Raw genomic sequence first — 12,508 nt, 5'->3', positions numbered from 1 at the left:
CATATATATATATATTCTTTATATATATATATATAATAGTCAAATTCTAACAGGTCTATTGGTTTGCATTTCCCTAATAAGGGGTAATAATTATCTTTTCACATGCCTGTTTGATGTTTGCATGTTGATTTTGGAGAAATATCTGTTTCGATCCTCTGCCCAGTTTTTAATTGGTTGCCATTTTTATACCTCTGCATTCATTTCAGCATTTTTCACAAAAGTCCGGAAATGAAAACAACTTCAGTGCTCACTTAAAGATGAATTAAAAATTAAGATTGTGCATATACACAATTAAATACTACTCATCCATAATCAAACAACAAAATTAGACCTTGTAATTTGCAACAATATAATTTCAACTATGAGGGTATTTATTATGCTAAGTAAAATAAACCAAGTAAAAAAACCCCACAATTTTACTATGTAAAAATCAAAGAAGTAAAGCAAAAATCTTAGATTCAGAAAACAAATTAATGTAATCAAAGGGAAAGGTGGATAAGAGGAGAAATGTACATAGAGTTTTAATTAAATGTAATGTATGGATCTGACTTTTGATAGTGATTATAACATGGTGTGTAAGGCCCATAAAATCATGTCCTCTGGTACATTACAGGAAAGACACATGTGGTTCTTGTCAGACTCCCCATGATCCCCCTGTCTGTAATGTATAACCTATGAATTATGTTATAAATGTCCAATGGTCCTTGATAATATCGTTATAAATGTCCAAATGGTCCTTGGCTGAAAAATGGCACCCACTTCTGTAATGTTATTTTAATACCTTTATAAATAAATAATATTAAAAATGCAAACACTGTTTCACAAACAAGAAAAGGAATAGCTGACATTTCTACTTCCAGTATGAGACACATTTTTGAAGACATAGAAGTTTAGCTACACATTTTTTTAAAGTAACCAAAGCTCTCAAAGTTGTGAAGAAAACATTTTAAAAGTTGTATGTGCAAGACCATAGACATAAGGCACTTGCCTTGCATGCAGTAGACTTGGCTTTAATCCCTCCTATATTCTCCTGAGCACCACCAAAAGTGATCCCTGAGCTCAGAGTCAAAAATAAACCCTATGCCCACTCTCTCCACTGCTGTTCAATATAGTACTGGAAGTACTTGCAATAGCGATTCGGCAGGAAAAAGATATTAAGGGCATTCAGGTAGGAAAGGAAGAAATCAAGCTCTCACTATTCGCAGATGATATGATACTCTACTTAGAGAACCCAATAACTTCCACCAAAAAACTCTTAGAAACAATAGACTCGTATAGTAAAGTTGCAGGTTATAAAATCAATACCCAAAAGTCCATGGCTTTCCTATACGCAAACAGTGAGAGAGAAGAAAGCAACATGAAAAAAACAATCCCATTCACAATTGTGCCCCAGAAAATCAAGTACCTAGGAGTCAGCTTAACTAAGGAAGTAAAGGACCTGTACAAAGAAAACTACAAAACGCTACTTCAGGAAATAAAAGAGGACATGAGGAAATGGAAAGATATCCCCTGCTCATGGGTCGGGAGACTTAACATTGTCAAAATGGCAATACTACCGAAAGCATTGTATAAATTCAATGCAATCCCTATAAGGATACCCATGACATTCTTCAAAGAAATGGAGCAAACACTCTTGAAATTTATATGGAACAATAAGCCCCCACGAATAGCTAAAGCAATTCTTGGGAAAAAGAAAATGGGAGGAATCAACCTCCCGAACTTCAAACTGTACTACAAAGCAGTAATAATTAAAACAGCATGGTACTGGAACAAAGGCAGAACTGCAGACCAATGGAACAGGGTTGAATACACTGACATCTCTCCTCAATCATATGCTCATCTAATCTTTGATAAAGGTGCAAGTAATGTGAAGTGGAGTAAGGAAAGCCTCTTTAATAAATTGTGTTGGCATCACTGGACGGCTACATGCAAAAAAATAGGCTCAGAACTCTGCCTAACACCATGTACAAAAGTAAGATCAAAATGGATTAAAGACCTCAACATCAGACCAGAAACCATAAGGTACATTGAAGATAAAGTTGGCAAAACCCTCCATGACATTGAAGCTAATGGTATCTTCAAAGATGCCACGCCACTGGCCGAGCAAGTGAAAACAGAGATAGATAAATGGGACTATCTTAAACTAAGAAGCTTCTGCACCTCCAAAGAAACAGTGACCAAAATACAAAGACAGTCTACAGAATGGGAAAGGATATTCACCGAATACACATCTGACAAGGGGTTGATATCCAGGATATACAAAATACTGGTTAAACTCCACAAGAAGAAAACATCCAACCCCATCCAAAAATGGGGCAATGAAATGAACAGAAACTTTCTCAAAGAAGAAATCCGAATGGCAAAAAAGCACATGAGAAAATGCTCTACATCATTAATCATCAGGGAGATGCAGATCAAAACCACAATGAGATACCATCTCACACCTCAGAGACTGGCCCACATCAAAAAGAACAAAAGCAACCGATGCTGGCGTGGATGTGGCGAGAAAGGGACACTCCTTCACTGTTGGTGGGAATGTCCACTGGTTCAGCCCTTCTGGAAAACAGTATGGACGATTCTCAAAAAATTAGAAATTGAGCTCCCATTTGACCCAGCAATACCACTCCTGGGAATATATCCCAGAGAGGCAAAAATGTATAGTCGAAGTGACATCTGCACTTGTTTGTTCATTGCAGCCCTCTTTACAATAGCCAGAAACTGGAAGAAACCTGAATGCCCAAGAACAGATGACTGGTTAAAGAAACTTTGGTACATCTACACAATGGAGTACTATGTAGCTCTTAGAAAAGATGAAGTCATGAAATTTACATACAAGTGGTACAATATGGAAAGTATCATGCTAAGCGAAATGAGTCAGAAAGAGAGGGATAGACATAGAAAGATTGCATTCATCTGGGGGATATAAAGTAACAAAGTATGAGATTAATACCCAAGAATAGCTGAGATCAGCACCAGGAGGATTACTCCATAACTTAGAGGCCAGCCGGGTATCCTAGAGGAAAGGGCTATTCAGATAGAGAAGGGAGCACCAAATAAAGGATGTTTGGAGGATCCTCCCAGGAGGGGAGATGCATGTCGAAAGTAGACTATGGACTGAACATGTTTGCCACTCAATGCCTCTTTTGCAGACCACAACACCCAAAAGGAGAGAGAGAACACAGGGGATTGCCCTGCCACAGAGACGGGGGGATGGGGGGATGGGGGTGGGAGGGATATTATCCATGGTGGTGGAAAATGGGCACTGGTGGAGGGATGGGTATCTGATCATTGTATAATTGAAACCAAAGCACAAAAAATTGTAAATCTACAACTTTAAAAAAAATAAAATAAAATAAAGGGGAAAAAAAAAAAAAAAAAAAAAAAAAAAAAAATAAACCCTGAGCATCACTAGGATTCTCTGAGAAAGAAATAGGACAGTCACAGGAGCTATATGCATTACAAACACACTTAAGAGGTCAGAGTCTCTCTCTCTTTGAGGAATTTAGTGGAAAATTATTGTTTTAGGTAATTTTAACTCTCAATTAAGTTTATAGTGTGTTTGTTTGCAAACCTAGGGCCTCAGATATGCAAGAGCTCTACCACTGAACTATATATCTGGCCACACTCAGCTGAGTTAAAATTTCATAATTTTATTTTTTAAAATTTAAGAAAGGAATTAAATTAAGTGGCATAGAAAATAAATAAGACCACCATTTAGTGATTCAATAGAAAGAAGCAAAATTAACTTCAGTAAAATCAGGTCATTTAATTTGGAAACATTTTTTTCCATTGTTTTATTATTAAACTATACAGATTAGCTTACTTTAGTAGCTTTTATCAATAATTAAAGTTTTTGTTTCATATATGCAAAGAGTTATGTCATTTTTGAATGCAAACAGCATCTTTGTAACTGAGTCTCACTTACATTTTTATTTCAGCTTAGTTTTCTCTAAAACGTCATTTTCAGGAAGACATGATTATTAACATAATGAGATCCTAGTACAAAATAAAATTGAATGCAATATACTTAGATTCAGAGTTGAAAACTCAATTATGTAAATAAGAATGTTACTGTTACTGTTACTGTCCTCCTGTTGTTCATCAATTTGCTCAAGTGGGCCCAGTAACGTCTCCATCGTGAGACTTTGTTGTTACTGTGTTTGGCATATCGAATACGTCACGGGCAGCTTGCCAGGCTTTGCCATGCGGGCGAGATACTCTCGGTAGCTTGCCGGGCTCTCCGAGAGGGGCGGAGGAATCGAACTCGGGGTGGCCATGTTGGCTGTGTGCAAGGCAAACACCCTACCCGCTGTGCTATCGCTCCAGCCCATAAGTAAGAATAGACATTTTATTATATTGTATTAAATTGTTTTAATTTCCTTATTTACATAGGTTAGAATTATTAGAATTATTAGTAATCACAAATTGGCTACTACTGATTTATCATCTGATCATTCTATTTGTCACTTCTTAAAGTTTTGTAGAAACAAGCAATATAAACTAAGGAGGTATGTTCGGATTGGGAGGGAAATTGGGGACACCGGTAGAGGGAAGGTCACACTCATGGTGTTGGAACAATATATGCTTAAAATAACTGTATGATGAGCAACTTTGTAAATTACGGTATTTTTGATAAAAATTTAAAATTAAAAGGAATGTCTTCTTCTCCCATTGAGCACCACCAAGATTGTCCAAAAGAATCTTATTCATCCAATTTTAACTTCTTACTCCATAAGAGCTTCATCCCACAAAGTATAATATTATCATTTTCATTAATATGCTTTTATTTCCTTGATGTACATGTATTAGTATCGGGCAATAAAATAAAATAATTTAATGTAAAAATAATTTAAATGTCTTTAATGTTTGCTCTAGAAAAAAATCTCTAATAACCTTGTATAATAAAGGCACTGAAGCTCAGACTCCTAAGTAGAGCATTCACTCTATCACAGACTTGATTTCGTTCATCCACCCCTCTTACCTTATGGTAGCGTGCCACCAGTTTTCCTTCTGTGTCATACACCACGTTGGTGTTGTATTGGTAATACCCATTTGGAGGACATGTAGACTCAGAGGACTTGCAAGGCTTTTTGTCCCCAATATTTGCCACGACATAGATAGAGTTATCCTTGGCCAGGCAGCTGAGTCTTTTTTGTACTGGTGTGTAACCAAATCTAAATCAAATTTTAATTAAGACATCTTAATAAGAAAAAATACTGTATGATATCATATACAGTGAGTATATAGAAGCCTGACTCACAGAGACATAACAGATAAGTTACTAAGGCCAGAATTGTGAGGAGAATTGAACAAATATAGTTTAAGGATACAAACTAGCAACTAATAGATAAATAAGATTTGGAGATCTAAGAAATAACATAGTGATCTTTGTTAACAGTAATCTATTACAAACTTCAAAGTTGCTACAAATTTTAGTCAATTAAGACTTAATTCTTACCATTAAAAAAGTGTGATGAGACGATACTAGTAGTCATATTAAGATATAATGAGCAGCAAATCAACACGTGTGTACTCTAACTTTTCATAATATTATCCAACAACAAAATTTAAGAAAGATACTTAAAATTAAAAATATTTTAATCACTCCATTCAAAAATAATAACAATAGTAAAAGCCAAGTAATTTAAGCCGAGCCTGGCAAGCTACCCGTGGCATACTCGATACGCCAAAAACAGTAACAATGATGGTTTTCATTCCCCTGACCCTGAAAGAGTCCCCAATATGCCATCAAGCTACACTAGCATGTGACAGGGATGAATGGAGACATTACTGGTGCCCACTCAAGCAAATCGATGAACAACAGGATGACAGTGATACAGTGATAAACACTGATAAAAAAGAAAAAGATGTTTTTGTTTTTATTTGTTGGGGGGGTACACCTAGCAATGCTCAGGGGTTACTCCTAGCACTGAACCTGGGAATTACTCAACTACTCCTAGAAGTGCTCGGGGGGACCATATGGAATGCTGGGAATTGAACCCCTATCTCTACAGACCCTCCTGCCAACATACTTAATAGTTACAAACCTCTCTATCAGAGCAGTCCATCAGCAACCAAAAACGCCTGAGAAATAGGACAGACAAAAAGACATCTGATTTGCCTGGTGCCTGACCCAGGCGCAATCCCTTGCACCAGTATGGTCCCCGGAGAGCCAGTAGAAGGGATCCCTGAACACAGAGCCAGGAGTAAGCCCTGAATACAGCTGGTACACATTGAATGGTTGAACGAATGAAAAGATGAATTGTTAAATGAACTACACTAGATGGCCATGAAATTATGTTTTCTGTAAAAATATGTTCCTTTTTTTCCAGTACTAAGAAATGAAATATAACTCTCCCCTAAAATTTGCCAGTTTCTATAGTTATTGTTATAATTTACACATCACGTTTATAGCAAACCCAGAATTCAATCCTATTAGCTGCTGAGAAAAAAATGGCTTGTCTAAATTCTCTACTAGAATGTATACTTACTGTAAACATAGACAAGTGTTTTAGGTGCCTAAATAATTTAATCTTCAACCTGTATTAAACAATAGTATGTGTACAACACACTTGTATTATGAACTATTTTATATTAAATATTCTTTTATGTTTTTTTATTCTTGGGAAAGTTAGCTTTCTGAGCTTAGTAAAATGCTCTGCTTCAAAGTATAAGATCTTAAGATTCACTAGAAAGTACATGGAAAGGGAAGTACTTTCTTCCTAGAAAGCAAATTCAGGAGCTGAGATCCCATGAAATTGGCACAGGTATCTTCAATAGGGACCTTGGAATATTTTTCAAACACAGAACACTGTCCATTTCAGAAATTAACTTAATAGTTAAACTCATGATATATTCTCTATCCCTTAGTTCCTAAACCTACTAATAAATATTGTATTTGCATATTTTCTCAAGATTTTAAAATTTTCAAACATGATTGCTCAAAGATATGTGTGTATGATATTTTAAGAGTCTCATTCTGTATCTACTGAGCTATCAGGTGCTTTATAAGCACAATATTTTAAATCTAACAAATGCCAACATAAGTATAAAAACAGGATATATCATCTAAATATTCCTCTGGATGTATCATTTTATGTGGTAAATGGGCACATTTTAGAGAAACACAGCACTTTGTCCAACGCGAAGAATTCAAATACCTTTGTGGTTCCTGACACGGAATCCAGTTCACCTGAGGGTCTGGAATGTCCTCCAGATATGGGAAAACGGTTTCCCTGGTAAATTTCCATCCATATAGTGCATCTTCTGGAGTCACAATGATTTGAGCATGCTGTTCAAAGAAACAGGAATCAAAATAGTTTTTCAAATTAAAACTCACCAAGTAAAATAAATTAAATAAAATGTTTAAAAATGACTCTGTGTGACTGGCCCACATTCAAAAGATCAAAAGCAACCAATGCTGGCGTGGATGTGGCGAGAAAGGGACACTCCTTCACTGTTGGTGGGAATGTCCACTGGTTCAGCCCTTCTGGAAAACAGTATGGACGATGCTCAAAAAATTAGAAATTGAGCTCCCATTTGACCCAGCAATACCACTCCTGGGAATATATCCCAGAGAGGCAAAAATGTATAGTCGAAGTGACATCTGCACTTGTTTGTTCATTGCAGCACTCTTTACAATAGCCAGAAACTGGAAGAAACCTGAATGCCCAAGAACAGATGACTGGTTAAAGAAACTTTGGTGCATCTACACAATGGAGTACTATGTAGCTGTTAGAAAAGATGAAGTCATGAAATTTACATACAAGTGGTACAATATGGAAAGTATCATGCTAAGCGAAATGAGTCAGAAATAGAGGGATAGACATAGAAAGATTGCATTCATCTGGGGGATATAAAGTAACAAAGTATGAGATTAATACCCAAGAATAGCTGAGATCAGCACCAGGAGGATTACTCCATAACTTAGAGGCCAGCCGGGTATCCTAGAGGAAAGGGCAGTTCAGATAGAGAAGGGAGCACCAAATAAAGGGTGTTTGGAGGATCCTCCCAGGAGGGGAGATACATGTCGAAAGTAGACTATGGACTGAACATGTTTGCCACTCAATGCCTCTTTTGCAGACCACAACACCCAAAAGGAGAGAGAGAACACAGGGGATTGCCCTGCCACAGAGGCAGGCGGGGATGGGGGGGATGGGGGTGGGGGGATATTATCCATGGTGGTGGAAAATGGGCACTGGTGGAGGGATGGGTATCTGATCATTGTATAATCGAAACCCAAAAAAAAAATGACTCTGTGCAATAGTAGGGAAGGTAGGCCATTTGCCTTGCATGGTGCCAGCTAAGGCTCAATCCCTGGAATTCCATATGATCCCAGAGTACAGTCAGCAGTAAATCCTGAGTGCAGAGCCAGGAGTAAACCCTGAGCACTGAGGGATGTGACTCAGAAATAAACAAAATTATTAAAGATCCAGGTACAGCTCAGGTGTCACATGTCTGCAGTCCCAGGATTGATTGCTGGCACTAATACAAATTAAAAAATATTTTTCTCTCTATGGGCTTGAGCGATAGCACAGCAGGTAAGGCGTTTGCTTTGCAAGTGGCCAACATGGCTGACGGAGTTCGATTTCTCCACCCCTCTCGGAGAGCCCGGCAAGCTACCAAGAGTATCTCGCCTGCACGGCAAAGCCTGGCAATCTACCCATGACGTATTCGATATGCCAAACACAGTAACAATTGTCACAATGGAGATGTTACTGGGCCCGCTGGAGCAAATCAATGAACAACGGGAGGACAGTGACAATTTCTCTCTATATTACATTGGCATTCAATTGCTTCCACCAGTTCTCATGTACCTCCCTCCCACAAACTGGTTAACAAAATGAAAGTATACCTGCTTAGCGGCCTGCTGAATTGCTCTCTCCAGGACATCTATATTTTTGTTCATAAGGAGCAATGCATCATTCTGAGAAACAGGTGTTTTGGTTTTGTTTGGTAATATGACAGCATGTTCATATACAGCAGCTATGAAAGTCTTCAGGGCACTGACATGCATGGTGAGTAGGGTCATAATAGCTATCAGTGGTTTTAAAGAGTAAATGATCATGGCTAAGGTCCAATGATTTCTGAAAGCAAAACCAGCATTCAGTTATTACTGATAGGAGGAGGAACATTAATACAATATATGACTGCCAACTTGAATGCTCTTACTTTACAATTTCACTAATATATTATGATTGACAACTTTAGAAGGTAAAACATTTCTGTTCAGTAACAATAAAAAATTATTATAGGATGGATCAGAAAGATAGTACAGCATGAAAGACACTTGCCTTGCATGTGACTGACCCAGGTTCAATCTCCAGCATTCCATAAAACAAAATGAAAATGGAATATAATATAGAAAAAGTACAACAGGTTTTATTGCTAAGTCTTCATCTCAAGTATTAAAGTATTAAAATTATCAGTATAATTTTACCATTTAATTAGCGTTATTGATTTATATGCAGGACTATGCCCAGTTATGCTAAGGATTTACTTCTGTCTCTGTGCTCAAGGATCACACCTGGCAATGCTCAGGGAACTATATGGTGCTGGAGATCAAACCTGGGTTAACCAGGTACAAGGAAGCACCCTACTCACTATACTGCTACTTTGGTCCAACTGTACCTTTTCATTAAGTTAAAAGTAAAAAAAAGTAAAATTTAGCACCCCTGTGAAAAAATCAAGACATCATTGATAACATTTTTTTTTTTTGGTAAACTACAAAAACTAGAAAATAGATATTTTTTTTTCTGTTCTGGTGAATGATTTGCATCATAATTATTTTAATGATAAGAAAATGTAAACATTTACTATTAGGAGTAAACCCTGCAAATCAAAATGAGGAACAAAATTCACCCAGATCAACTTTAACTTACTGATTAAAGATAAAGATACGTGTGCTCCATAAAAATCAGAACATTGTGTCAGATTTGTTCCCTGCTGTATCCCTAGATGCTGTTTTCTGGGATTTGATCAGGAGAAATCATGAACCTCTGCTAAGGGGGCCCCAGTCTTCAAGGGACTATTATTCATTCTTCCCTTCTCCTAATCTTCCTTCCCCCTTGCTCTTCCTTCATTCCCCCTTTCTCTTTTCCTCCTCCTATTTCTCCTTCCTTTGTCCTTTCCTCTCCATCTCTTTCCTTTCTTCATAGATAGATAGATAGATAGATAGATAGATAGATAGATAGATAAATAGATAGATAGATGGACTGGAGCAATAGCACAGCGGGTAGGGAGTTTGCCTTGCACGTGGCTGACCTGGGTCCTCTCAGAGAGCCCAGCAAGCTATCCAGAGTATCCTGCCTGCTCGGCAGAGCTTGACAAGCTCCCGGTGGTGTACTCGATATGCCAAAAACAGTAACAAGTCTCACAATGGAGATGTTACTGGTAACTACTCGAGCAAATCAATGAACAACTAGAGGACAGTGCTACAGTGCTACACACACACACACACACACACACACACACACACACACACACATGCACGCACGCACACACACTACAACCTCTTTAAAACCTCCTAGGACATCTGTAAATCTCAAAAAAGAGAAAAGAGGGGTCTGATGGGCCTGCACAGGCTGAACTCGAGCTTTTGGTGGCCAAGAGCTACCTTCCCAGGCCGAAGGATGGGCAGCGAACAGGTGACAGACCGAGGAACAGGAACCCAGACCCAGGGCTTGTCGGCAGTCGGTTTATTTCTCTCTTCTCCCCAGTGTCATCCGATCTCTCCCCTTACACCACAGTCGTAGTCATAGTTTTGAACATAGTCTCAAAGTCCCAAAGTCCCAGTTCTCCTTGTCTTCAAAGTCTCGTCATTGACTTTCTGGTCTCCAACATTTCTGGTCCTCAGCGTCTAGTATTCAGCATTTCTGGTCTCCAACTAGTCTAGTATTCAGCATTTCTGGTCTCCAACTTTCTGGTCCTCAGCGTCTAGTATTCAGCATCTCCTCCCAGAACCTAGTCACCTGAGTCTAGTCCACTTCTCCTTCACATCTTGTTCCCTAACAACTACAGCACATCTTGTTCCTCTTACCCCTTAGAGCACAGTTATATGGAAATCATGAAGGATGGGGATAAAAAGGTGGGGTTGAACATTATCATAACAATAAAGAGGTAAAGTCACTCCTTCCGGGTATTAACTCAAGGACAAATCTCATCTGAGGGTTCAACACTTCAGATTACTAGAAGATCTGCTCAAGGGCTGGATTCCATTCAGGGTGTATTGCTTTCTCCTTTCCTCAGCTGTTTCCATTTAAACAGTCATAGTAAATTTACTTCTTATAATGTTATAATGTTTCTAGCAATGTCATTTTGTATGAACACAGTGAGAGATATATTAAGCTTAAAGGTTGGCTCTTCCTGAGGACATCTCGCTATAAATTCCAGACAACAGTCCTCAGGCCAGGTTAGTCTTTCCAAACCGCAGGGTCCTTATCCTTTTTGGGTCATGATAGAGTTTGTCCATGAGCATGTTCTTAATTTATAGATAAGTATTATGGTGCTTGGCCCACAATCCCAGGGTAGCTCATGGCTTGCCCTGGGTCCATGCAGTCCCTCATTGGGACCCTATTATCAGAGTGCTAGGAACAAAGGGCAACTGAGGCTTAAGATAAGGAAATATGAAAGACTGGGAGTAAATGTTATTTTTGGAGCCAATTAACGCCCATGTTACAAAGCATAGAATGAACTGTCTTCCTGTGTCTACACAAAAAGGACATTTCTAAATAAACTATGCAAATTACATAAAGGAAAAAGGAAAGCACTACAGAATTAAGTTGGGTGTGCCTCAGTTGCACTCTTGTGGAAGTGGCTCAATAAACCTAAGTTATCCAACAGACATGATAAATGATCACTTGATATAGATGATGTTTAATGAATATTTTTAACTTTCATGTCTATAAATATAATTTATCTATAATATAATTTGGATCATGGTCTACTCTTATTTAACCTCACATTAAAATGTTTTGTTATGTCTTTTGCTTGGAAGTGTCCAAGTTGATGATAAGTTTATAATCTTTACTTTTTTAGGGATAGGAGCCAAAACAATAATATCTACCTTTCAGATCTTAGTATCCTCCAGGTTTTCCTGAATATTTTCTCTCTTTGTGACTAAAAAAGAGATAGATCACTTGAATTAAGGTGTAGGTTTTTGTTTTTGTTTAAGTAGAAAGGAGAAAGGGAAATAGCTGCTAATATAAAGTTAAAATGAACAAGTTTCCATTCGACTCTGAAATTTTGAAAATCTGTTCCATATAAACTGGGAATCTGGGACTGGAGCGATAGCACAGTGAGTAGGGCGTTTGCCTTGCACATGGCCGACCCTGTCAACTCGAGTCAATTCCTCTGCCCCCTGGGAGAGTCAGGCAAGCTACCGAGAGTATTTCGTCCACACGGCAAAACCTGTCAAGCTCCCTGTGACGTATTTGATATGCCAAATACAGTAACAAGTCTCACAGTGTTACTGGGTCCACTTAAGCAAATCGATGAACAATGGGAGGTC

General features: G+C 38.1%; 1 protein-coding gene across 1 annotated transcript in view; it reads right to left on the bottom strand.

Annotated features, from left to right (window-relative positions):
* The window catches only part of LOC130034746 (pantetheine hydrolase VNN2-like), a 33,531-nt gene extending 24,595 nt beyond the window's left edge, over positions 1–8,936 (bottom strand). The window contains exons 1-3 of the mRNA XM_056126362.1: positions 8,855–8,936; positions 7,161–7,291; positions 4,982–5,174 (exon numbers count right to left, since the gene is read on the bottom strand). Of these exons, the coding sequence (XP_055982337.1) occupies positions 4,982–5,174; positions 7,161–7,291; positions 8,855–8,908 (378 nt within the window). The 5' untranslated portion in view covers positions 8,909–8,936. The remainder of the gene's footprint in view (positions 1–4,981; positions 5,175–7,160; positions 7,292–8,854) is intronic.
* Between the last annotated feature and the right edge of the window lie 3,572 nt (positions 8,937–12,508).

This window comes from Sorex fumeus, unplaced genomic scaffold (genome assembly GCF_029834395.1).
Source record: "Sorex fumeus unplaced genomic scaffold, SorFum_2.1 ptg000061l, whole genome shotgun sequence".
Taxonomy (NCBI): Eukaryota; Metazoa; Chordata; class Mammalia; order Eulipotyphla; family Soricidae; genus Sorex; species Sorex fumeus.
Note: the sequence above shows the minus strand (reverse complement) of the source record. Positions and strands in the feature narration are given on the sequence as shown.